Here is a 27,190-nt window from a genome sequence, read left to right on the forward strand (position 1 = left end):
CACATTGCACACGTACCTGAGGATAGAATTTCTAATTTGTAAATAAGAATGGCTCTCCAAAGCCATCACCCAGACTTCACAAGGCAAGGCAGATTCCAAATGACAGGAATTGAACAATTTGAGTACTGGTCGTCCCACAGACCAAGGTAATGGCACACAGATATTGAAAATGTTCAAGAAGCATTAAAGAACAGTTTTAAATGTATCTGATCGGTAATAATAAAAATTAATGCAAAGTGTCCTTCCATAAATGTACATGCTGACTTATGGAGAAGACCTCTGCCAAGCAAATCTGATTTCCTATGCCAGAGACATATGAACCTCAAGTCACCGTCAGAATTTTTATTTTCCTGCGATAGTAGCAATTACTCATTTTATGTTTGTGATAACTCATGGGATATAAATGTGCACACCAATGCACGGACATGCATCTGCTTTTGGTATTTTCATATCTTTGCCACAACATCTGCAGTATGCTGTTATGCAGTTACAGAGATATTTATATGGCAACCTCTGCATTGCCATTAAACGTACAGTGATTCAGAATCCTTTCTCAGTTACACTGCTGCAGGTGTAGAGTCAATCATTATCCTGAACATTATCCTGGAGACAATATTTAAATTGATACCATTCTACTCGTAGAGAGACTGTCCTTGCTTTGAATTTCAGCTAATAGGTAGCTGTGAAGGCACGTTTTGCTGCACAGTTTGCCTTTTTCTGCAGCTTCAGCACACAGAATTTGTGCATTTGCGTTTGCCCTCGCAAAGCCCTGTGAGCATCCCACTCACCCTTAAGCCCGTGTCCACAGCATGAGAGATGCTCCTGCACTGGCATTAATTGTTACCCTTGCTGGCAGTCTCAGCAGAAAAGTCAAGCCCGAGGGCCCTTTTGTGATAGCCTCTCATTGCCACATTTGATGTTCTTTGAAAGTAAATGTACACATGGGTGCTTCCCATGCAGCACTTGGACTGTGGGGACAGGATTTGGTCTTTCATTAGCTTTGCTGGTACTTTTTAAAAACAAGATTCAGAAGAAATCGTTTAAAGGTAGAGAATATCTGGGGGAGAAGGAACTGCTGGCTGCAACTCGCTCAACATGTGAACTCCTCAGATTTTTGTCCTGCTGCGTCTGTCCATCTCCCTATTCCTCACAGCTCTGGGAATCTTCTTTCACCTCTTCTTAGCCAACGTCTGATTTTAAAATCCCTGATCGCACATCTTTTCCAGGTTTTAAAAAATCAGTGTTGTATAGAAATTGCCTTATTTCAGTTCTGGCATTTAATGCAGGTCTTTCTTCTCCATATAAAGGATAAACCCTTTCGTCTTCACAGACATTACCTTAATTTCTGCATCTGTCTCTCAAATAGTTTAATGCTTGAAACTCTGCTTCTAACCAGAGGCTTTACTTAATTAGTTTCCAAGGCAACCATCTTGGCAACAATCCAGATGAACCAACTGAGGGGAGAGGAAGGAAACACGCTATCAAAATGAATGGTAATAGCACAATACCACTGTGCAAACAGGCGTTATACATCACGAGAGGCAGTGTGATAGCTGTGGCGTCTTGTAAGTTCATTTACAAGAGAAGTTCCTAAGTCAGTGAAAGAAAAGGCACACGAGAACTTATGTCTTTTTTTCACTGCTGACTAAACCGGAATTAATGGCTTCAGTGTGAAATAAATCACTGTTATCTGGAGAAGAGAACCAGTAGTGCTTCTCAGGACTCCTCTGCACCAAGATGTACCCAAACACACTTCATAGCACACTGAAATGCTGCAGTTCTCATTTTCAGGGTGAGACAAGCTACCAATAGCTACAGCCTAATGGGGATGTGGCTAAATATGAGGCCCCTAGGTGTGATCCACAACTATGATACATTGATTGCCAACTACAACTGGAATTGTATCAACCCTAATACAGCAAAGTATCATCCCAGTGCAAATCACTTGCTACCAGTAATTACATATCCACATGTGATTCCTTTCTCTTATCCCAGCTTCACACCAGTGCAAATCCTTTCTAGTGTTTTGAATAGATTAAAGCTTGCAGGGCTATCCTGGGGTAGATTTGTAGAGACTCAGGTGCTAGAAAACATCAGCCGAGCCTGAAACACCAACATGCTGCAGGCTTAACTGGAAAGGTGCAAAACTGTTATAGAGGAAATTAGAGTGCACATGCTTTAAAAAGTTCATGTTACTATATTATGTTTATTTGTTTGACACCAGGGATGTGCATGTGTAGCAGTAATGGAGTATGTACTACTGGAAACTCAATCCTCTGGAGTAGGAGTTGAATAAAATAATGTGCAACATCACAGAGCCTAAAAACACCCTGAGCATCTTTTATATTGGAAAAATGCACGTAAAGAATCAGAATGGAAAAATATTACTGCAACTTTATTACCTCGTATGAGTTAAGAGGCTTCCCCTGCTGCATAGACTAAATCTAGTAAAAATAAATTAACTCTTCATAATCTCTTTTGGTTCATGATTTATGCACCAAGTTATATGGCGAATATTGCTGAGTGCTGTTTATAGTGAAGCAGAATAAACCTTTCAAACTCCTTCAAAGCATTGAAGAGAGAAATTGAATGCAATTCTAGTCACAGTAGAATTCATTTACAGTAAAAAGTAAAAGAAAAAGTAACCTTGTCTTTCCTAGAGAAGGTTGCACTGATTTCCTTTCCCTTAATTTCATAGGACATTTGAAGAGGAAAGGAAATGCTCAAAAGGAAAAAAAGATTGGCTGCTATTCAGTGTTTTTCAGTCTGCTTGAAGTGCAGTGCTCTGCAGTACAACCCCCCCTCCCCACAAAAGACTTTCCTCTGAGCATTGGGACTGAACTACTGCGACACTTCTGGGTTATATCCCAATAATAGTTGAAGTGATCTTGACATGCAATGATAGTTTATACAAACAGAATTCATTTTCCAAGGTCTTCTGTTCAATTCCAGGAACTAAGACTGGGATTTTACCCTAACATGCTGAATGGAGGTATGGAAGGAAAATTTATGTATTTTTAAATGATAGCTGCTCCTCAGTTTGTCTAATCTCTTCCTCTCTTCCTCCAACGTGTATGCATCCTATCATGTTGATAAAAGTTAGGACTAATAGAGTATCATTTATTCTGTGGGTTATGAGAAGAAATGAACCTTGTTTGTTTGTCTGTGACTGCAAGAGTGTACTCTTCAGAAATTCCAATGCACGGGTTCACCATTTTGAAAGGCAAAAGGCACAATTAGATATCATCTCCACTGTCAAAGGGGTGAGGTGCTGAAGATCACAGAAGAGTTGCTTGTTAGCAATGTGGGTATGTGGTTAGCAATGTGGGTATGTCTTCACACCAGATGGTGGGGGTGAAACATCTGATTCCAGCAGAAGAACTGGAAACTTCTGAGTAAATGTATGACTGCTGTTGTTAATAGTCTTTGTGAAAGTGACTTTAGATGTTGAGAGTAATGGAGGCTGGTCTGGAAGTCAGTTTTGATGGTGCTCAATTTGGTACGTGTGATATGGACTTGCACTACAATGAAGGGACTCCTAGCTGCTAACAGGCAAGAGGGCTGTCACTGTCATGGGTCTGTCTTTTGTTAGGGTAAGAGCAGGGCATCACAGGCTGAAGGAAATCTGGAAGTTTAGCCATGGATGTTGCTGGAGAGAGCCCATCAAGTGTAGTAGTACAGCCACGTACAGCCATTTGCTTAACTTCCCTAAGCCAAGAACCACTGATGTCTGTTGTAAAGGCGTTTGTGTGTCAGTGCAAAGCATGTGATGGTCACCAAAAAGTTCACCCAAATTAACAGAAACTCTTATTCCTATGGGCTGACTAGGGTCTCAGAATAGAGATATCAACATATTTGTTCTCAAGTTAGCAAAGCTTCTCAGAGATGGTGAACTTGCACAGCACGGGATCCATTTCCAGAGCCTTGACTGATGAGTGACAGTCATCCTTGACTGGGTAAAATGCAAAAAAAGTTGAGTGCTTCAGAATTTTTCAGAAGCAATAAGAACACAGAATACGATGAAGATCTTTGTACATCTTTTATCAGTAGACTCTGCAGAGTCCCAGATACTCCAACCAAATTAATTGTCTTAAAAAATGTCATTCAAGCTTTGAGGGAAGTTTCTCAGAAAATATACAGTAAGTCACCATCACACTCTTCAAAAAAGTTTTCAAGTTATCAAGAATTTTAGAATTCCAAAGAAGGCATCAAAAAGCATGATTGTGTTCAAAAAGATGTTTGGAATTTGATGGCAAGAGTCCTTTGAATTGCCTCAGACCAGGTAATTGTCCATCACCACACCAAAAATGTATCAGAGCAAAGAAATCCCCTGAGATCACAGTTGCTGGCCTTCTGGTGGTGTCTGACCTGAGAGGTTAGAGTTGAGTGGGAGGAAGACAAAACACTGAACCAGTAGATAGAGAAGATCCAACTGATGAGTAGCACTGCCTGCTTACTTGTAGTGAATTAAGGCAGTTATGGCACTGAAGACAAAATACTTGCTGTGGTTTGCAATTTCCTTAATTTCATTAATTTCTGGTTAGTTTCCTGTGAGACGTGAAGAGTCTGTGAAAATACCAGCATGGGAATATACAGGAATCTCTGTGAAATCAGTTCATTTCTGAACATTTTTCAAGGTGAGATCTTTATCAGAGAATATACTAGAACTATGCAGACAATTAAAATATGGGCTCCTTCCTAAAATGATCAGTGTTTGGAAATCACTGCTGCAGGTTAACATATTTAATTGATTTACTTTTCCTGTATGTGACTCCAAAACTTCCTCCAAATACAGTTTGATTTTTGCTTCATTAATCTCACTCAAAAAGCCAAAGAATTTACTGATTCAAAAATTCTACAATGCACAGGTCTCTTCAGGGAAGCTGTCACAGGAACAACTAGCTCTTCTTGGGAACGTAGGAGGCAGAGCTCTTTTGGCCATTTTGGCAGTCGTCTTCAAACACTACAATTTTCATTGTGATTGTAACGAGCCTCTGTATCTGATCTTGGTTTCCCTGGAATAGCTTTAAGTGATGAATGGTAGCTTAAGTCCTGATTGATTTTGTTGTGGAGGTTAGGATCTGAAGGGTGTGACTTGCAAAGAGAGATGCAGTCCTGAGAGATAGAACACTGTTCTCATCTGTCTAAATAAAGAAGAAATTCTGACAGAAAGAAAAGTTTATGTAATGAATGTTATTCAGCTTATAGAGTAAACAACTGTGATTATGAATGTCAGTTACTGGTGATCGTAAATCTCTCCATCTCAGTGAAGAGAAACCAGAGTAGGATGCTTTTGCAGAACTGTATGTCTTTTAACAATGATTATGCCATCAGATTAGTTGATCTCATAATACTGCTAAGTCACATCAAGGAAAATTATTTCTGGACACAGAAAATTCACAGAAAACTTTATTATCACAATAAAAAAAAAAAAAAAATAGGAGAGAATATCATGCCCACAGAACCTGTGTTGCAGTTTGTAATGTTTTGCCTCTGTAATTTCTCATGTAATCTTTTATGCATTATTTAAAAGGATATTCTACTACACAGTCTGCAGTCTTCAGACAGCAAACATCAAATTAGATGTGGGAAAAGAAAGAGTAGCTTTCTGGAGAGAGGAGGAAGTACCGTGTGGTTTTGGTTGCCTTGCTTTCCAAGGACTAACATGTATGACCATCATCGGTACGGAGATGGTCTAGAAGTAAATTTTACTCTTGGGGTGATAAACATCCGTTAGAAATACGGGGAAGAGAAACACACAGAGGGGGACCAAAAAAGAAAAAATATTAACGAAATGCTTCAAATACATTTCAGATCCTTGCTTTTACCACGCATATTTTTGTACTTTCTAGTAGGAGACTCCTGCCTTCTAGGAGATTATTCCCCACGACAGATACATTGCAAAGGGCTGAAGGGTGTTTGACTAATGTTTTATAAGCCCATACTTACTATGTGTGCTATAGAGAAAGATAGGACTATGGTTTTGAGGTGTGGTTACAAACGTAAAAGGTATCAACTGCACACAAGTTAGATCTGTACGCTGCGCAAAAAAAAAAGCCCAGCAATCTAGACTGCCTATGGATTTGTGACATTCCCTAAAGAACAGGAAGCCCCTGAAATGGTGCATAAGTTAGTCTCAACCGTATATGCTATTATTTTCATCTGCAACAAACAATACGTGTGTAGAATCTTCATCTTAATATTTAATACATTCTTCATTTAATATTTAACTCAAATTTAATATAGTACTCATTCTTCATATAAATGAAATCATTGTTTACTGCATATTTTACAGCCTCACAATCCCTAGCGGCCAGATTTTCATCCCATTAATATTAAGTGAAGAAATAAATCTCCTTCACTGGGTTTGCACTGTGGTTATCATTATGAGGATTTGACCCTTTGTACAAAGAAAGTCATTTGTACCCTGTGTGGAAATGGCTTTATTTCTATGGAATTAAAGCCAGGATAAGTATTATCTGTCTGGCTGTAAGAAGACCAGTGCTAGCTGTGATGCTTCTTTTGCCACAACAGTACTGTGGTTCCTTTGAAATTTTGTATGTTGGTGCTGGTGCTGTTGGTGTGATAAACATAAAAAAGATGCCGACATGCTATTTGTTGTAACTTTTCTCAGGGCAGCCCCTGCCATGTCTTGTGATTAGAATCCTCAAAGGGAACTCTTTCTTTAGGCAGGGGCTCTGTGTGTGAGTGGTAAAACAAGAGAGAAGGCACTGTAGACTGCAGTAAATGTATCTGCTGAGGTTGCAAAGGATCTCATTTTTACTTTGCCGTCTGGTTATGTGAAGAAAATCCTCTTCTGTTCTCCAATTTATCCTACTCTGGTCTGGAAAATTTACATGACAAAAGGCGATCTGTGCAAAGTAAAGACAATGAGGAATGATTGTGTATGCCTGTCAAATGCACCAGGTTGCACCAGATCTTTTGCCTTTGCACACATGACAACACTTCCCACAATAATTACGTTGCTGTTAACAATGCAGCCTCCTTTGAGAACCAATGTACAATCACTGCAAGCCCACGTGGGCAACTCATGATAAGAACTTCTGAAGGCTTTCACTTTTATTGAACTAATTGGAGTGTCACACTGATATTCTGCTCCTTTCCTTTCTAAACTGGGTCTTGAAGACCAAATTAGTCAATGCCTCTGGTCCAGTGAGGTGCTGCCATGACTTCTCAATTGTTTATTCCAATATCAAGTAGGAGCTGCTCATGTCTCAGATGAGCTTTATATAACTCCATCCTCAGATGTAAAATGTTGCTATCAATAGGGTTGCAAGCTAGAAAATACCTGATGTGTTAACCAGGAGAGCAGGCAGTAGCAATTTAGGACTGCAAGACGTTTCTTGCCATGCTTGAGATAGCCAGGGCCTGTTGTCCATGCTGTTCCCACAAAGAACAATCAACACTGAGCTGATCCTGATGTTGCTGTTGGAATTTTTTAGACATGTCCATTCCTTGAACACAGAACATTTTGGCTTGTTTGCCGCTGAGAAGAAAGAATTGTGCCACTGCTTTGTCATAGCTGTATTTTGAAAGCAAGGCGTACTGGGACATTGCTGTTCATATGGAGCTAGCTAAGCTTTCCTGTCCTCAGAAATGTAAAAGTAGACTTAAAAATCAGAAGACATGCTCATATGCTTGAAGTTAATCATGGGCTTTTTGCAAAACTGTGACCCAAATTAATGTATAAATAACTTCAACAAAGATAACAAAACTCCTTTTTGACTCTGAGCTTATAGGAAATCTCATTTTTCTCACTGCCTTTTTAAAACCTAGGAAAGAAGAGTTCTGGATTTAACTTACCTCATTGTTCACAGAGATGCTAGAAATGGAAAGATGCATTACAGCAGGTCAGATCTCTCCCTGCCACTCCATTTAAGTGGCATATTTCTTTAACTTGTCAGAAATGAAAAGCAAGGGAAAAATCTTTAGACCTTCTTTGTGACAATACTGCCAGTCAGCATCACTATTGTATTTTATTGAAAGATCTAATAAACTCATAAACTACCAGGGTTTTGAGCTGCAGATGAGGTAGTCTGTACTTTTGTGATCTAATTTACTTTCTTCCTTTTTTCATTTCTAAATAAGGAGAGAGAAAAAAACCTTGATTAAAAAGACTGAACTGACCGGATCAATTCAGGTGAAGGGAAGATGAGCTCTTATTCGTTTTCCTTACAGTGCTGCCAAAGTCATGATAGCTACTTGTCTACGTAAAAACGCAAGCGTATCCTCCTAGCATGTACTTTTCAGTGACACCTGTTAAACTCAATGCTCACAGAGACAACACTGCAGGAGCAGTCCTAGGCCTTTTCTGATTTGGTATGTTGTAGTGTAGGGTTGCTACACCGAAGCTAATCAAGTCTAGAAGTGCTTTCCTCACCTCAGTCTTTACGGGTGAGATTGCCTTCAGGAATCCTTGGTTCCAGAGACCAGTGGCGAAGGTTGGAGCAATGAAGACTTACCTCAGTACAGTATCAAGTCAGGGAACTTTTATGCAAGATGGCCTGAAAACTGAATTGCTGGCTTTAGAGGCTTGTAATCAGCAACACCGAGTCCAGCTGGAAGCTAGTTGCCAGTGGGATACCCTAAGAACCAATACTGTTTAAACTTTTTATTAATTATCTTAATGATGGACAAAGGGCATTCTTAATAAGCTTACAGTTATTACAAAATTGGAAGGATTGTTTGATAGGAAGGCATGCATCAGGTGCCAGGGTCTTCCTGGCGTTTCCTGGCTGGAAAGCAGCTCTGCAGAGAAGTGTCCAGTGGCCTTGTCAGGCAAATTGAACACGACCATCACTGCATGTCACAGCAAAGATGACCAACATCTCTGTGGGCTGCGCGGGAGGAGCGTTGGCAGCAGACAGCAGAGGTCATCCTTCCCCTGCTCAGCCCTGGTGAGACTGCACCTGAAGTACTATGTACAGTTTTGGGCCCCCTAGACAGAGACACACTAGAGCAAGTCCCACGGAGGGCCCGTGAGATAATTCAGGGACTGAAGCATGTGGCACTCAAGGAGAGATTGTGAGAAGTGGAATTGTGTACCTGGAGAAGAGAAAGCTCAGAATGTAACTTAATAATGTGTATAAATACCTGATGGGGAGGACTGAAGAAGAGCTAGACACTTTTTGGACAGTCTCAGTGAGTTTGAGTCTCAGTGGTGCCCAGTGACTAGACAAGGACACAGTCTGAAATGCAGGAAATCCTGTTTAAACATAAGAAAAATCATTTTTATTGCGAGGGTAGTCAGACACTGGAACAAGTTGCCCACAGGGGTTGTGGAATCTCTGTCTTCAGGGACGTGCAAAATGTGACATGTCCTGAGCAGCATGCTCTAGCTGTCCTGCTTTGAGCCAGGCTGTTGGAAGAGACAATCTCCAGAGGCCCCGACAACCTCAGCTGTTCGTGATTTCTTACATCCAGGAGTCAAAGACAAACCAGTGGTAATTTTTAAAAGAGAAAATATGACTGCTCAGTTCCACCTCCCAAACCTGCGCTATTCTTTCACTTCTCCATTTCTTTTGAGCCCAAAGACCCTTCTAAAATTGTAAGAAAAGTTTAAAAGCTAAGGCAAAAAAAATTAAGTTTCCTATTTGTTATCATTATGGCTGATGCAGTGAAAACCAATATGTTCTTTATGCTTTCATTCAAAAAATTACTTCCCCAGGCAAATGAAAGACTGAAATTGGCAATGCTGATTTAATTTCTCAAATCTGGCATATAGGCCCACACTTCCAGGATGCCAGCAGTCTGTGACTTTTGTTTTAACATGAGGTACATTTTAATTATGTTCTCTCTGGATTTTCTGTTAATTAATTGGAAAAATTCAAAGAGTTAATTAAAAATACAAACTTTTTTTGGCTCCGTATCAAACCCGACATTACATTCTTTTTATCTACACAGCAACAATTGTTTGTGATCAGATGTCTGAGTTATTAATGATAGTTTCGTCTTTTTTTTCCTCCTCCTTTGTTCAATGTAAAATCCTGTAAGTTTTTCTTTCAGTCAAAGTGAAAGCAATATTAAGTCTTGGAAGTGAAACTTACCAAAGACATGTAGCTCTGTGAAATCCTTGTCCTGTAATCCTGGCTTTCTATTCACCACCACTATTCAATATCTCACTTTCTATATAAGCTTCACAATATCTAAGCAGTTGATGAGATGTATTGCTTATATTCCTGCTCTCTTTCTTCAAAAAAAAAAAGCTTTGTCCATCCCTGTACTCCCAAAGGAGTAACACTGATGTCTGTGATTGTTTCTGCTAGGCTCGCTAATCCAGCAGCTCCTGCAGGACGCTGGGCAGTTGGTAGAGGTGGAAAGCAAGGGGCAGGGGGAGGAGAATTGCCCTCATGAAGATTTAGGATAGCATGAGTAGTGAGTTTTAAAAGCACTGCTAAGGTCCAGTTAAATAATTATGAACTAACGTGGTTGATTGTAAGAATAGAAACAGTAACAGGTCGTTTTTGAAAGATGCTTTACAAATTAAAACAGGGCTGTAGTGTGTTGGACCTTTCTAAGGAACTGAACAGAGTTAATTCTGGGCATTTTGGAGGCATGACAATAGAGGAGATAGAAGTTGAATCTGATCTATGCTAATGAGTCCTACATTTCCTATGTGCAGTATTTCTCCAGATGCCTGTAGCAGCTCCATGAATGTTTTCCTTACAGCCCCTGACTTCATCTGTCGTGGTATTTTCTCTTAAATAACCACATTTCTGGGTAGATCTGTAAAAGCTTTCTTATTTTTTGTTAAGGTTAAAATGGCAAAGCACATTGTTGTTGTTATGCTCTTTGTCTCTAACCTTTTAAGAGGAAAGCGCTGCCATTAAGGTGAAATTTAAACACACAGAGAATTCATTATGCAAATAGCGCGCGCGCCAGATGATCTGAAGGAAGCCTGCACATTTCCATAGAAAACAAGTGTGAGTGTAGGAAGGCAGATGCTTCGTACCAACAGAGTGTACATACAGTTCTCAAGAGGACCAGAACAGCAATTTATTTTCAGACTGCTGGAAGTATGCAAATTCCTACAGAATTAAATGTGAATTCGAAAGAAATGACATCTATTAAGGACAAGGCAACCCAAAGAGACAACTGGGAACTTAATAATTTAATCAAGAACCTTAAGAGGCTCTTCTGTGCATCCAAAGGCAGTGACTCAAATGTCATCTCACTTTAGCAAGGACATAAGTGGTCCATCGAAAAGCATCACCTGACCGCTTGACCTGCTCTTTGGTACAGTCTGTGATACAGCTGTGGTGTGTGGTCAGAGCTAGGTTTGCTGTTTCTAACTTTCAGTAGTTCACCCTATAAAAGTCTGAGTTGGTTTCTGTCCTGACACACACGTTATCACCACATTCATTAATTAAATTCTTTCTCCTAGATGAAACTAGATGGAATGAGATGGATGTTACTGAGGCTATAGCCTGAAGGCAGGGGAACGGTACTAAGTGCAGTGGCATGATTTGCACAGGAGCTGTTACTGGTGAGCCATTAGCCAGCTGCTTGAACACGGGGAGTTTTTTCTCTCCTTTCTATAAAAGTACAGTATTAAGTATTACTGGAGTGACAACAGAAGCACATGGGATGGCAGAACTCAGTTGCCAGCCAGCGCTGCTCTGGCTTGTCCTCTTCATCTTTGCAGAGTCCAGCTGTTCAGTTCAGCCTGCTGCTTTTCTGTCTCTTTACTTTTCCATTTAATGGCTCCGTTTGCACGCAGAGATAGCCAGCTGGGGTCAGGGAGGGCAGGAGATGTTGGTTTAGTGGAAGTGCTGCATTGTACTTAGTGCAAATTTTGACTAAACGTGTAAGGTCAAATATCCCCACTTAGATGCGTTGGAAGTGACACGTTTTCAGTCCGTTTGAATTCCATCAAAAGACAATGAAGGTCACTGCATATAACGAAGAAATTAAGCATTCATATATGACAAGGTTTGGTCAGGGCTCTCATGGCAAGAAACCCCCTGTACAAGGAGTGCCATCAGAGCCCCCTCTGCCAGCACAGTTCAGTAAGCAGAATGAGAGGCTGGGCTGTCTCATATGCTTCTCACACAGCCCACAGTGAGTTTACTAGGTAAGTAGATATATTGCTACCTCATTGCAGAGCAGAAATTATTGAAGTGAGAGCTAAAATGAGTATGGTCAGCGAGGAAACACTGTGGTCACAAGGGTGAGATTGCCAAGTAAGGTCATTTCCAATGGAGAACAGCCCTGTGGGTCAGTCTGGTTGGTGTAGTGCCCATGTTTTAAAAATGCGTATGACTGCATCATGTCTGTAAAGTCAGCTGTGTAATATTCATGCTCCCCATGGATTGGGCATAGAGGATTGCAAAAATATTCATTTTCTGTCCCCTTTTTTACTGGTTGACACTCATCCCCTTTCTTACACTGAGTAACGTAATTTTTTTCTTCACACAGGTTGTAATCCTTGGCAAACATTCTAGAGGCTATCACTACATGTTAGCAAACCTGGTAAGAACTTTTTTCTTCATTACAAGTATAGCTAAGGTTGAGAGGGTAATATATTCTGTTCAGGTTGTGTCAACTTTAATCAGCAGTAGAGAAAATGCCTGAGTGAGTTCTTGGATTATGAGAAATAACTTCAGTAAATACTGGGACTGGTAGGTTATAGCCATTTGTAGTCAATTATGGTCTGCATTTTATGTAAGCAGCTAATATCCTCTACTAATTTTAAAGTAATGATTTAATTATGTGTTTTCCACTAATTTGCGTCCTCATAAATAAGACACTTGGTTACCATAATCTTCTATGTAACACATTTGAAATTTAGCACTCTAGGAAAAATAATTGTAGGATATTTATGTATAAAATAAGTGATGAAAAGCAGCAAATTAAAACAATAATTCCACCAAGTGAAATGGCCAGACTGTTCAGCCATTCGTTTTTATTACAGAGTGAGAGTGTGGGTTGGTGACAGCATGTGTATTGACCTACCAGGATAAAAAAAGACATTTTTATCTGTATTGGGGCTACTTCTGGAATCTAAAATTGGCCTTCAGGGGTGTATGTGATGACTTGGAAACTGAATCCACTAGAGTTCCTTAGAATAAGTGTCATATTGTAGTGGATCCTTGCAGAATCTAGTTTTGGTTTCCGTGTCTGCTGTGAGCAGAAAAATGTTCTTCCAAAGATCACACTTTGGAGTTAGCAATCCCACTTGGTAGAATGTTCTCCGTATTCATGTTTTGATCTGATTAAAACAAGACAAATTTAAAAATATCCTTACTTAATATGAGTACTGCACCACTTTAAAATGTGCCATTTTGCTTCATAACGATCAGTCGTGATCTGACTGATTAGACTGTAGAGTGTGCATAGAAACACGTGAGTTCTTACTCTGAGTTGCCTTTTAGCATGTGTAAGCACTGGCATTCAAGTAAACATGACTGCAATCAAGTCACGCTAATCAAAAAGACACCAATTTACTGCCACAGGTATAAATAACAAGAGAGTGGGAGAGAATCCTACCATTATGTTTGAAAGCAAAATGTTAAGCGGTGCGCTGACTGACGGCTGCCTGGCCAGGAGATTCGTGCCTCGCCTCCGCAGAACAGCGTGCCTCTTCAGTGGCTTTCTGTTCCCAGCACTGAAGCTTTGCTGTTCAAATGGAAGTGAGATGTTGGACAGATTTGCACCATGACAAGGAGGAGAGGAAGAGGTGTTTCAGGCTTCCCTGCTGTTTTCTTTCTGACCAGTGGATGTTACGTGCGACGCAGCCGTAACACGGCAGGGCAGTTTTCCATTGCAAAGGTCTAAACCTTAGGACATTTACAAATTCTGCTATCACAATCCCAACTGCTGTTGTGTTAGTAATGGTCTCCGTGGCAGAATGTTTTCAGCCAGCAAGAACGAAATTCAGTGGTTTCTTTTGTGCCAAATTTCTAGCAGGTAAAACTGAGACAAAGAAAAGGCGATTTAGATGGCAACAATTTTTGTTTTTTTACCTGTCCTCCCAGGGTTTCACAGATATTGTGCTGGAGAGGGTGATGCATGGAGGTGCCAATGTTACTGGATTCCAGATAGTTAATAATGAAAACCCAATGGTTCAGCAGTTTCTACAACGCTGGGTGAGGCTCGATGAAAGAGAATTCCCAGAAGCCAAAAACTCACCATTAAAGGTATTTATTTTATTCTGTCAACGGTGGAGATTAAATGAGTTACTTTAAAGCAATTATTTGTTATTTAACAATCGTATTAGTCCTCCAGTGCATAGCCTGTTTGTATAAAAAATAAAATGATCAGCTATTTTCCAGAGATACATCATACTGTAAGGTAAATGATGCTAGAAACTGCTCTCTAGTCCAGCCACCAAGAAAGATGGCATGGCCAAGCCCAAACTACCTTAGATGTTAAACTACCTTAACGTCTTTAAAAGGTGGTAGCACCCCTTCTACCCGTTGGTAGGTCCCATCGCATGCCTGGAGACTGGTGGCATAGAGTCTGAGCTGCCCCACAACTATTCCAAGGATGGTTCTGATCACCAAACAACTGCCGACAGTTGAGTGCGACTGCCTTCACCCTTGTTTTGGCAGAGTTTAGTTCTCTGATCACATATAGACACAATCAAATGTGTGCTCAGACAGGAAGCACTCAGCTGAATTGGCATTCGAGATGACTTGTAATAAACACAGAAAAAAACATAAGTGGTGCTAAGTGCAGTAATGTGTATGTTGGGAGATCAAGGGGCCTCTTTCACAGTGCATTTAAATGCAGTGGGTTTAACAGACGTAGCAGGGATAGTCTATTCAGAGTGGCCCTAATTCAGAAGAAAGGAGTGGACCGGACACTTCACTGCAGTCTCTTCCATCCCTGAGATCACACGATTTCTTTGGAGAAGGAAAATTATCTCATGCCATCCCATGGCCTTGCTGGCATTTCAGAGAAAGCAAGGAAAGGCAAACAGGGCTTGGCTCAGTGTGTTCCTTCCTGTTGATTACAAACTACTCCCGCTTTCTAAAGCTTTCTAGGAGCGAGGCAGAAGTGAAGATAAGTGTTGTACTAACCTTAAAAGCTCTGAAAGATAGGAAGTTAACCTGGGAATATTTTGTTCCACTTGAAAGCAATTTACCTTGAGGGAAAAATTATTCTCTATCCTTAAAAAATAATCTTAAGTGTATCATACAAACATAGAGAATGTATTACCTTTCCACAGATGTACCGCTCATTATAGAAATGTGCACAATATTTGTCAATCAGACAAAAAGCATACTTAAAAATTGATGTACAATATTTCTGATTAGGAAATAAAATTGCCTAGAGATTAAAGCCCTGATGTTTAATTTATTCCGCATTTTATCAGCCTTTCCCTTCCCTCTCTCTTTTTTTTTCTTTTCGTGTTCATGCATTTATAAGCAGAATTCAAATAAAGTAGAAAATTAGATAGCTCTCTTGGCATGACTTGGAAGGGATTGCATTAAGGTTACGGACAATTGACGCGTTCTGCTGAAAAAAATTATCACTGTAAATTCTATGTAGTGCTAGATTGGACAGCTATTGCAAATTTCTTTTTTTTTTAGCACAAGAACAAATGCCTGATAAAATTAACTCCACATCCTATGTTGTTCTGTGGAATATGATATAATCTTTGTTAACTAACAAGACAGTTAAGAGGAGAGAGTGAGGACTGCAAGATTACAGGAAGAGGTAAAAGAGGGCAGGATCAAAAATTGCCTGTGCCTTGGCACAGTCGGAGCAGGAACACCACACACACCAAATGAAAGTTTGTAAACTGCTGTCATTTAAAACTCAGTAAGAGAGGCTGCTTATAACCTTCACAGTACTACCTTTGCACTTCTTTTTCATTTTGATCTGCACATGCAGGTATGCCTTGTTCTGTGCAGACTTCCTAAGGCTTTATATCAAATTTGCAATAAGATGATACGCATTTCTAAGAAATGCAGACCACCAGTCGTGCTGTTCTGCCCTACAGGACATGCCTCTCCATTCTCATACAAAATAGTGGAAATGCGAAGGGTCACTCAGTTACAAGGGATTTGAAATCTGTTCTTCTAGACTGAGCACATTCAATTGCTGCCAGTGTGCACATGTTGAAATGGTTTCCCCTAAATTGCACAGACCCCTAAATTACAAGTGCGCAGACTGACAGTGAACGCCAGCAGTGTTATGTATAGAACCTTCCTTCCATCCTAGGAGGGAAGAACTTTCAGACAAGCACAGGAACGGGGCAGAAATGTTTAAAAAAAAAAAAAAAAAAGCGATATTTTGGTAGTAATACATTGGGAGATGTCACCAGATGCAAGCATCAAGCAATGGGTGAAGTTGACAGCAGCATGAACAATTCATTAAGGATTCCCAGGGTTTTGTAGAGGACTTGTTGCTACACAAAGCTTATCACCTTCCTCAGATTTACAGTGATGTGAGAGAAGGCAGATGGGCAATTACCAAGGAGATGTAATGCCTCACATGTGTTTTTTGATTGCTAGCTTGTATAGCCGTCTACTAAAAATGTTAACTGATCTATTCCTGGCCACAGATGCTACCTAATCAGTACTGTGGTCCAAACAGAAATGATTTATGTTATCTTCAATTCAAAACCATCCTGACAATGCTGTTGTAAAGAAAAAGAATTACTTCAAGGAATAAACAAATATGAGCTCTTTCTATCAGTAGCAACAGGGGCCGGCATGGAATTGCCAATTTTTGTAGTGATGTCATTTAGATGAACAAGCTTCCAGTTAAACTTATACTTTATGCAACTCTGAACTTGTCCTATTATTTTAATCCTTATTGTTATTATTTATTTTAATGTATTTTTATTATTTATTGTTATTATTTATTTCAGTTAGTCACTTGAAATAAATGGAATTGTTAAAAAAAAAAAAAGCATCTGTGGCAAGAGAGACAGAGAGCAAGCAAAAGGGCTTCTGAGCTTGATTCTTATAAGAGTATATTAAAGATAGAGGGACAAGACCTTATGATAAACCTAGGGTGATTCTAAGATTACAGTCTGTCATCACGTTCTGTTTGCATCAATTTCAGTATACATCTGCCCTGACCCATGACGCTGTCCTAGTCATAGCAGAGGCTTTCCGTTACCTCCGAAGGCAACGTGTGGATGTCTCCAGGAGAGGTAGTGCTGGGGACTGCCTGGCCAACCCTGCAGTACCATGGAGCCAAGGAATTGATATAGAAAGAGCGCTGAAAATGGTAAGGGCAAAAATACTGTGGCTATTGGATGTGTATATTTCACAACAGAAGCAACTCTACTGGGGCAGAGCTACTCCATATGCAGTTTCTGCACACAAGAACAGCTGATTCTCAGGACAGAACAAAACAAAAACAGCAAAACCAAACTTTATGACAAACTCCAAAGGATGGCTAAGATGTATTCAGTAGCAAGCAAGCCGTAACTAGTTAGTTCTCAAAGAGTTGGCCAAAGTCACATCCCTGTAGGACCAGTGTAACCCCAGAGCATCTGTAAGCTGGCTTTTCCAAGTCCTTCTGCCTCCCACGAGAGTGAGCATGAGCCAGTTTGGCATGTACTGGGGGCTTCTAAAGTCAAGCTCAGGCTGCAAAGATGATGATCAAAACCAGACTGGGTCTTCAGCGTGTGCATTGTGCATCATGCAGGGATACATATTTACTAGCTTGAAGACACGTATGTAATTTTTTTGTAGACATAAGAGACAAGAATAAAGTGTGCTTTTGATCTGGCTCAAGTAACTGTAAAAACATTCGGATAATTAAGTGACTGTAAAAATTTAGGCATGAAACTGAAGTGAGTGAGATCAGAACTAAGCCCCTGTTAGCGAAAAACAAATCCTGGGTCAGACTTCTTAGTTTACTGATGGCTTTTTTGTCGCCGAAGTGAAAAGATTATATCCAAAGGTTTATTCTCCCCCTCATTTGCTTAAGGAGAGAGACAGTTCAGTCTCACGTTGTCAGAGCTATTCTTATGCCATTAGGTTGCACCCTAACAAATGCACTACCTGCATATTCACTCATGTAGCATTGCCCTCATTTGAAGAAACGTTATCTAAAGTTAATCTTCATAATAGTTAAAGAATTTGTACCGTCTATTTGAACTTTATTGTAAGTGAAACATAAAACCTCTGAATGAGATACAAAGCATGAATATCAAGAAAGAACATGAACACTGCCATAGGACACTACGTCATGTAGAGAGTATATTTGAAAAAATGTCAATCACAGGATATACAAAGCCCAAATCACAACTGGCACAAAAGTAGGTGTCAAACTTCCAGCAGGTTGTAAATGAGGTTCATGTCATCTGCAATCACTGCAGATCATCCCATAGAAGCACTGCCTGTTGGACCCCACTCCATTCATCAGTCTCCTCTGGTCAGAAAAAAATTTCATCAGGAAAAAAATAACAGTTTCTCCCCTCTGCTCCGTAACAGCAACTCAACAAAATTTTTTCAAGACCTCCCAGAAGTATCCTTATGCCAGCAAAAGATGCAGTGTCACACTACAGATGTCCTGCTGGCAAAAGGGAAATAGGCATTACCTGACTGCTTCCCTACAGCCTCAAAAGCTCTGCATGTCTGTGTTTCTAAATGTAAGGCACCAGATAAGTGACAGACAGTTTACCTGAGCAGATCTGGGCAGTTATAAATAGTCATTTAATTTGTGATTGCCTCTGCACACTGCTACCAGACACGTTCTGAGTCCTGGTGAGTCTTCCTGCCTCTCTGCAGCCAGATTTTGAGAAGTGCTGAGTTTTCCCACCAAAGATAGAAACAAATTAAATTTGAAGTCAAAAGGTGTCAAATGCACAATGCTCACATCTCAATACAGCTCAGGATGAACCAGACCTAACAAGCTCTGCTGAGACATACCCTGTGCTAGGGTAGTCAGACAGCTTCTAGCAAGTGCCAAAAGCAGGCATAGCAGCTCACATCTGGCTGCAAATTATATGTCAACTGCTCTACAAATGCTCAGTCCACAGTTGATAAAACCTCTTTGGAACACATTTGGCTTTCAAAGCCTGGTGCACATCTCTAGCTTTCTGGAGACAGGAAAAGCTCACATATTCTTCCTGACTCTTGAGAACATAAGCTGCTAAAAGGGTTCAAATCCACTAACTAACAACAAAAAAAATCACACTACTTATATGTCATTCTCAATTTGGCTCACTGGATAATTTGGGGCCAAAGGAATTTTAACTTTTTTATGTAGCCTTTCCCTGTCCATCGTAAGAAGTTTAATTATACCATCTCTAAGGCACAATGAACAGCTCAGTAACCAGCTCTGAACATCTTCAAGGACTGTGGTTTCACAGTTTCCCTCTGACAAGTTTTCCACCACACATTTCTGTAGCTTCTGAAGCATTCTGCTGAATATGAAAGCTAATCTACTCTACTGCAGTTTCAGACTGTTACCCCTTCTGCCTAAGATGAGAGCGTGCCAGTGTCAATAAGTGATAAATGGAAATACCTCACACTTTCACACAGGGAAATAAGAAAGATTTTTTTTCTTTGAAACAAATTACTTCATACTTCCCTTTAAGTGATTCATGTGAGTACGTAATGATAATGACTTACCGTCTGTACACCCATCCATCCAGATTGAGACCAAAACCCCATAAGCAGTGGAGACAATTGTCTGTGTTCATTCAAATACATTCATTCTCCTACGCTGGGACTGATCTTAAAATAAAGCACTTCCCAGAATGAGCAACGACATGAAATTCTGGTCCATATCACAAATCACTCCATGCCATATTGCGAGGGCTTTAATAGCACTGAATTGTTGCAGGTAGCTCGCAGATACCCCTTCTACATCAGTGAACCCAGCGTGACTAAGCGTGGCAGAGTCAGTCTTTCTTATATTTAACATGCATGCAGGGCTAATTTCACTTACTTACACTTAAATGCAACTCACTCTGCAGTGGTGAGTCACCAGCAGAGTACTAACAAAGGATATGTACGGCTGAAACTGAGAGAATTGGGGCTCTTTTATTATGAGCAATACCACTGTCTGTGTCAGAAGTGCTACAGGTCTCTTATACGGATAAAAACTGTGCTACAGCTAGTGAGTTCCTGCAAAACATAACAGAGGAACATCTATTATTAACATTTTTTTTCTACTTTTTGCCTTCAGGTGCAAGTCCAAGGAATGACAGGGAATATCCAGTTTGATACTTACGGGCGGAGAACCAATTACACAATTGATGTGTATGAAATGAAAGCTTCTGGATCAAGAAAGGTCAGTTTCAAGATATACATTCAGATTTCATATCTTCAGAAATAATATTTCTGATAATAATATTCCAGCAAACTAATGGAACTCAGTAATGCTGCACAGACACTGCAAAAACAAGACCCAGAGGAATCCCTGCCTTCTTGCCGTCTTCCTATCCCAGGAACCTTGTTCTATTCTGTTTCTGAAACATATCACTCATCCTGTTTAATATCTTCATTGGTTTCCATTTGAAGTTAACCCCACTTCATCTGTTAGAAGACACCTTGAGCTTTTATGGTGAGCATGATGTCTGCTGTCATGTCCCCGTGTTCAGCCCAATCTCTCAAATTCCTCTCCATCTTTCCCTTCCCCATCAGAGGCCTCAGAGCAATAGTGAAACTGGAATAAGTGCGTTTTAGAAACCTTCTGAAATTATCAGAAAATAATTTGGGTTTTAATTAGGATTTTCACTGCTTGTTCTCTTATCTCCTAAATAAAGTGTAGATGCTAAGTGGCGTGACTGCCTTTTATAAAAGCAATTTAGGGCAAATTTTCAAAAATAATTAGGTAGGCAGGTTCTCAGGGGTGTTGAGTGATGAGTCTGAGTAGATATGATCATCATCCCCCTGATTTCAGAGACAGCAGGTACCTAACGTGTTTAGTCAACAGTGCCACTCTGTAAGTTCTTCTGCACTTATTTGATAACAAAATACCTCTGGACACGACCCAGCCACTCAGCTAGGTTTTACAGCAAGTCTGTGCAGAAATACAAAAACTAGTGTAGTAATAGCATAGCAACACAGCCACGGCACCATGAAGGTCAGCACAAGCCAGCTGACAAACAGTCAACTCAGAGTCAGAGGGGTTTGTAATCCGCATTGAGAATTATGCTGTTGTGCCTGCATTGCTAACAGTGTCTGTGCATCTGCTCTGAAGCTGCAGGTGCTGTCCTCACTGCCTGAACTGCAGCAGAATACTGATAAAAAATTCAAACCTGGATAATTTGACTCAAAGTGCTTTGCAGTGTTTTCTTGTCTTTTGTGCTGTGGAGACAGAGAATTTTATTCCACAGGTGAATACAGTGTGCAATTAACAATGTGAATTTAGACACTGAGAATTTAGTATGTATTTTCACTTCGATTTGCCTTGTATCTATTAAAGCTAATGCAACCCTGACTAAATGTTACCAAACCATATGTTTTGACAGTTCTTGTTACAAGTTCACGCACCAAAGTCCTTGTAAATCCATGTAGTAAGGTTAACAATATCCCTTTTTATAGGCTGGTTATTGGAATGAATATGAAAGATTTGTGCCAACATTAGATCAGCTGCCCTCTAATGACACTTCATCTGTGGAGAACAGAACCATAGTAGTCACTACCATCCTGGTAAGTTTAATGTTCTTAGCGTGTTTGTGTTTAGGAAATAAGATGCACGGCTCCTAAGATGTGTTGAACACCTTGTCAGGAGTCTGGTGTTGAATACTGTGTTACTTCAAGTGACTGAAAAGTTCAGAGATTTGCTGAGGGCTTGACGCTGCAAGCTTCTATGCATTTCCTTGAGTTTACTCACAGGAATCCCACTGAGCTCAACATTGTGCTTTCCTGCTTCTCAGACACTTGAATGCCATCAAATGCCTCATATAAGTGAAGTTATGCATGTGTATGACTGCTGGCAGGATCTGGCCTTCCTGCTGTAGGGTCCAATCTTGCACCCCTCACTCAGGTACGGCCTCTGTAAACTCAACCCCTGTGGACTGAGGAAGGGTGGTGCAGTGAAGCCTGTAGAGAACTGGAAATGCTCTAGCACTGGGATTAAAGCTATGTATACGCATGAAATTCCAAAGGAGTAAAGCTCTTCATGTGTTTCATAAACAGCAATACCTGTGTTAGTCCCATTGCTTCTAGCAAATGTGCTCTGTGTAGCATTGTTTGTAACTTTTATGTCTGTTACAATTCTACAAAGCATGATCCAATTTTATGCTCTTTCCTGAAGCATTGTGTTTTATACTCCTATGAAGTTAGCAAGATACAATCAGCATTTCGGCCAGAATTTTCCAAGATGGCTAAGGGAATTCAGTGGGGAAAAAAAAAAAATGCTGCTGAGGATTTTAGCCTAGCTTCCTTTAGGCTGCTTTGAAAATATCCCCATCAGAGCCCCATCCTAGGCCAAGGGGGACTTAGCAAATAATTTTGCTGCTACAAGTGTTGGGTATGTTCTACAAACACTAAAAACTGAATTATTACTGCAGTGATGCTATTTGGCTGTCTAATAACCTAAAAAATGAGGGCTAATCGTGCGGACAATAGTGCAACTTTGTTAAAGTGGAATAGTCCTGTTGTCTTCAATGGGTCTGTACTAGGAGTAAAATCTATAGTATGTTTGACTGTAGGATCATGCCAAGGATTTTTAAAGTGTGAAAGTCTGTCTGCCTAATTTCTGTACCATAGTAGGAAATACTGTAAATACTTGCCATTAATATAAAGTAAGGATCGTAACATCTCTCATTTTGTATGTTTTAAAGCTGTGTTTTACATTCATAGACTTTTGATCTTTACTTTTGTTTCAAAGGAATCACCATATGTAATGTATAAGAAAAACCATGAACAACTAGAAGGGAATGAGAGATATGAAGGATATTGTGTAGACTTAGCTTCTGAAATAGCAAAACATGTTGGAATAAAATACAAACTGTCAATTGTTGGAGATGGGAAATATGGAGCTAGGGACCCTGAGACTAAGATATGGAATGGCATGGTGGGTGAACTGGTCTATGGGGTAAGTTTCTCTTAACCTTCATTTTCATGTTCTTTATTATGAAAAGTTATGCTCGAAGTTAATAAACTGCAAAATAAAGATAATCTGTTTGAATACCACTTTTAAAATTCTAGATATTTCTTTGTAATGCCATTTTTGTAGCTTAGCTTTCTAATCATGTCATTAAAAACAAGTGTCACTTTTTTATCACTGTTCTCCAAATCAGATTCCACAAAACATTGAAATTTGCATTGGGAAAATTTCAAATTCCTGATCTACAGCAGACTTTCTAGTTTACCCTTCATGTGTGCTCTTGTTCTTGCCACGTCTTCTTTTTCTCCATCAGTCCTGTGAGTGATGGGGGCTGCCCCCAACATTAAAGGTGTGATCTTACGATGCTGAGCCTTGTTAGATCACTGAGGTCAGTTTTTGTTTGATCAGAGACCAGAGACTCAGCACCATGCTTGTTTTCTAGCATAAGAGGCAATACAGGCCTGAAACCACCCACAGTTTTTTCTCTTTAAAAATCAACTGTCAGACACACAAAAAAAATCTAATTCATTATATTCCTCATTATATTTCTATATTGGGTGCATATTGCTTTCTTTAGTAAGAAGAAAAACAGTCTGGAATTGCCATTTTAGAAACTTCTTTGAAAATGCGAATTTTGGAATGCTGATACAATGAGACAGATGGAAGGGGGAGAAAGTTGGCTTTGCAGAAAAGTCTTTCCAAGCTGATATTTCATCTTTGCTTTTTTCCCCCCAAATGCTAATGAGATGATTTGTGATTCCACCCAAATCCTTTTTACAGTTTATTTTTAACAAGCTTTCCTTTATTAAAAATATCTTTATAGAAGTGAATGTTTCCATTACATCCTTTTGTTCCCTTGATAAGTGTAGTTTCTAAAAGTATCCTCAAAATTTCCCTATGATAACATCATACCATCATCACTTGCAAAATGTGTGGTGAGATAACTCTTTTCCAATGAATTGGTCTTTTCAAAATGTAGTTGCTAGGTTTCCAATTTTTTTTTTCCTCTGGAATCCTAATCCTTCATTACATTCTAGCCTATTTGAGTTCAAATATTTTATGTGAATGAAAATTATTTTCTGGTGTTGTATTAATGGGATGGAGGGAAATCTATTGTTGAATGTAAACAGGGCTCTGGATCCTGGGGTTGTATCTTTGTTTTCCTATTGCGTTGAAGTTTGACATTATCCAAATCTTTGAACATCCAGTGCCTCAGCTCTGTGACTTGGGAAAACAATATTTCCTTTCTTGAAGAATACAAGTACATTAAGAACATCTGAAGGAAAGATTAGTTTAGTTTCAGGCATAATTGCATTGCAGTGAAAACCTAAACCCTTGGTTTCCCAGTGTGCGGTTCAAGAAATATCAAGAGTATTAGCCGTAATTGGGTCCTTTTGATATATTTGCAAGTGACAAGCAATGAAACAGTTTATTCACTTAAAAGAAAAATCATATCATACACTAAAGACATGACAAAGAGAATCTAAAATTACTTCTAACAGCCAGGGCAAAAGGACCAGAGGAAGAAAGGTGCAATACGGGCCACTGCTTCTGGGATGGGAGCCAAGTAGGATTAGCCCGAGCAGCTGCCGAGCAGTGCAAGATCCATCTGTATGAAGGGCCACCTGAACCCAGCCTTTGCTTGGATAAGCAGGCTCCCTATTGCAGCCTCTTCCCTAGCTCCCTGGGACGAACCTCACTCAGAGCTTGCCTCCTGAGCATCAGACTGAGCTCTCTGGCCCGACCGTGCCTGTCACCTGCCCAAACCTGTGAAGTACAGCCTCACGGGCACCTTTGACCATATTTTAAAACAACCCCAAATCTGCCCGTGGTGATCATTTTCCCTACAAAAAAGATCTGTTCCATTCAATTCTGACACAGTTTTCACCCATGCTTTCTCATTAATGAAAATTTGAGGATTGTTTCCCTCCCTGGCCCCCAACAGCTCCTCTTTGCACACTGAGGGCTCAGTTACTGAAGCCTCTTAACCACAATACTCAATTATTCAAAGGTCAGATGCACCCCTTGAGGTTTGACTGCAGACCTGGGTTAATGCTGATGGCTCCACACTGCTGAGCAAGCTCCCATCCTGCTGAGCTGAGCAGCGAAGCTGAAGAGCTGTGTGCAGAAATCCACCTGGCTTTCTGCTAGCAGGGGAGCAGCTCCTGGCCTCTGAGCACAGACCTCAGGAGCCCCTCAGGCACTTTCCCAGTCCTGTTTGCTGAGATCATGAGATGCCCTTGGCCCTTTCCTCCAATTGTTGAGAGAGGGCTGTGTACAAAACTCACAAGGATGTGCGAAAAGCCCTTTAAGAAGGAGCAGTACTCTAGATGTGCTAATTATTAGGAGCAACTGTCTCATTTTTGTGCTGACTTCCCTTTATCTCTCCAGGGCTTAAAACTCTATTAGGGATCTAAAACTGTACATTTCCCCTAATGCCCTTGTGAGCCCTGTCTGCAAAATGACTGTCATATTTGGCTCTTCCAGATTCCATTTTGGGAAGACAAGAGGGAGATTAGATTTTAAATGCGTTTATTAGCACGTATAGAAGATAGACATGGGGGAATCAAAGGGGCCTGATTGGTTTTGGTACCAGTTACCCAGCAGCTGAACTGAGCTGTGGCAGAAAACAATCTTTTAGATTGCATTTGTCTCAAGTGTTTCATCTGTCAAACGCAGAACATTCCTGGCCCGACAAGCATGCCACTGCCACCCACACTGCTGGGAAGTCTTACCAAGTATTTTTTAAACTGCGCTCTATCTTTGCATAGGCTCATGCGTGCAACCTTTTTCTAAAAGTGCCCTTAGCACAGCCAAAGGAAGTGAATGGCTTGAAGCTTTAATGCCAAAACCCTAATTAACTGTAATTAATGTTTAGTTTGTGCCAGTTCTTTATTGCCATTACTCCTTCCTGTGGGATGCACCGTGCGGCCAGGAAGGTGCAGCCAGGTCCTCACAGCCTCTAGAGCCTATACAGGAGGGGTCTGAGTAGGGAGGATGTGGGGAAGGAGAGGACGAATGGGGTGGTCCAGCGCTTCAGGCCCAGGTGACCAGCACAGCCCTGACCAGAGTGCAGGGCCTGCCTCAGCTCAGCACTATTGGGGCTAACTAGGGCAGTCCCAGGAGCCACACATCACCTGGAACAAGCACACTAAAACACTTTCCACTGGAGACTTTCTCCCTCTCCTGTCCCCTATAGTACTTCAGGGCTGGCTGGAGGGCACAAAGGCCTCCTGTGCTGTCAGCCAGGTCGACCTCAGCTGGCCCTGCTTGGACCTTTTGGTGTTGCTCTGCACCAGGCTGTGTGATAATCTGGCTGCAGTGCAGACTTGCTCTTGGCAGCATAGAGGTGGCAGCCCCAGATGCAGGGAGTGCTGGCCAAGCAGGTGTCCCCAAATGGCTTTGCTTCCTACCCAGAGCCCAGAAGTCCTGACAGAGTTAGCTTTTAATTTGTTAGCAATTACTAGAAGTTGATAATAATAATTGTATAAAAATTTGACATCGGGAATGAAAATTGTTTAATTTTTGATAAATCCAAAAATGTCATTTTAAGTGGAACAAAACCTTAATTTTGATCTTTCACTCTACTGGTATCAAAATAAGACTTTACCTTCTACCATAAAAATGCTAATGTAATGCACTACTGTTTTTTAAACTAAGGGAAACTTCTAAAACATAATGGAAATATTTGACAGTAGCAAAGTAAGTAGTGAAAGCTGTTTTCCTGGGCATTTTAGAAGAGTACTTTGCATTCTTAACTGAGACTTGAAAAACTGTAGAAGAGTATTTTTAACTCTTAACTGAAATTTGAAATATATCAAGTTAAGTTTACCTAACATTTAAGTGTTCCCAGATGTATAAGTTTGTTTCATTTTAGTTGTTCCTGGTGGAGAATGGTTTCTAGTTCAGCCAGCAGCGAGCTCTAGGTTCTGGACACCAGGGAGCACCGGGACCGCTTTATCCCACTCCTGTGCAAACCTAAAACTTGCCATACACATGAGCTGCATTCCCCACTAAGATCAATGGTGCGTGCTTATTAAGGAAGCTGAATAGCGTGTTGTTAAGACAAGAATTGTTCTCATCTCTCTACACAAACCACCACCCCATCCCAGTGCATCCCGGGGCAGCTCATCCAGGTCCAGGGCCTGATCAGACAGACCCCTGCCTTCTACACCGTTACAGCAGCTGAAGCTTT

At 40.5% G+C, this 27,190-nt stretch overlaps 1 protein-coding gene across 10 annotated transcripts in view; it reads left to right on the forward strand.

Moving 5' to 3' along the window:
• The window catches only part of GRIA3 (glutamate ionotropic receptor AMPA type subunit 3), a 144,175-nt gene that overhangs the window by 74,743 nt on the left and 42,242 nt on the right, over positions 1-27,190 (forward strand). For all 10 annotated transcript variants that reach the window (XR_008204141.1, XM_052673028.1, XM_052673027.1 and 7 more), the window contains 6 exons: positions 12,439-12,492; positions 13,998-14,159; positions 17,041-17,208; positions 20,125-20,229; positions 21,486-21,593; positions 22,777-22,983. Coding sequence is in view for 9 of the 10 variants with exons in the window: in XM_052673028.1 (XP_052528988.1) it covers positions 12,439-12,492; positions 13,998-14,159; positions 17,041-17,208; positions 20,125-20,229; positions 21,486-21,593; positions 22,777-22,983 (804 nt within the window). In the remaining variant the exon portion in view is untranslated. The remainder of the gene's footprint in view (positions 1-12,438; positions 12,493-13,997; positions 14,160-17,040; positions 17,209-20,124; positions 20,230-21,485; positions 21,594-22,776; positions 22,984-27,190) is intronic.

Source organism: Tympanuchus pallidicinctus, unplaced genomic scaffold (assembly GCF_026119805.1).
Source record: "Tympanuchus pallidicinctus isolate F22 unplaced genomic scaffold, pur_lepc_1.0 scaffold13, whole genome shotgun sequence".
NCBI lineage: Eukaryota > Metazoa > Chordata > Aves > Galliformes > Phasianidae > Tympanuchus > Tympanuchus pallidicinctus.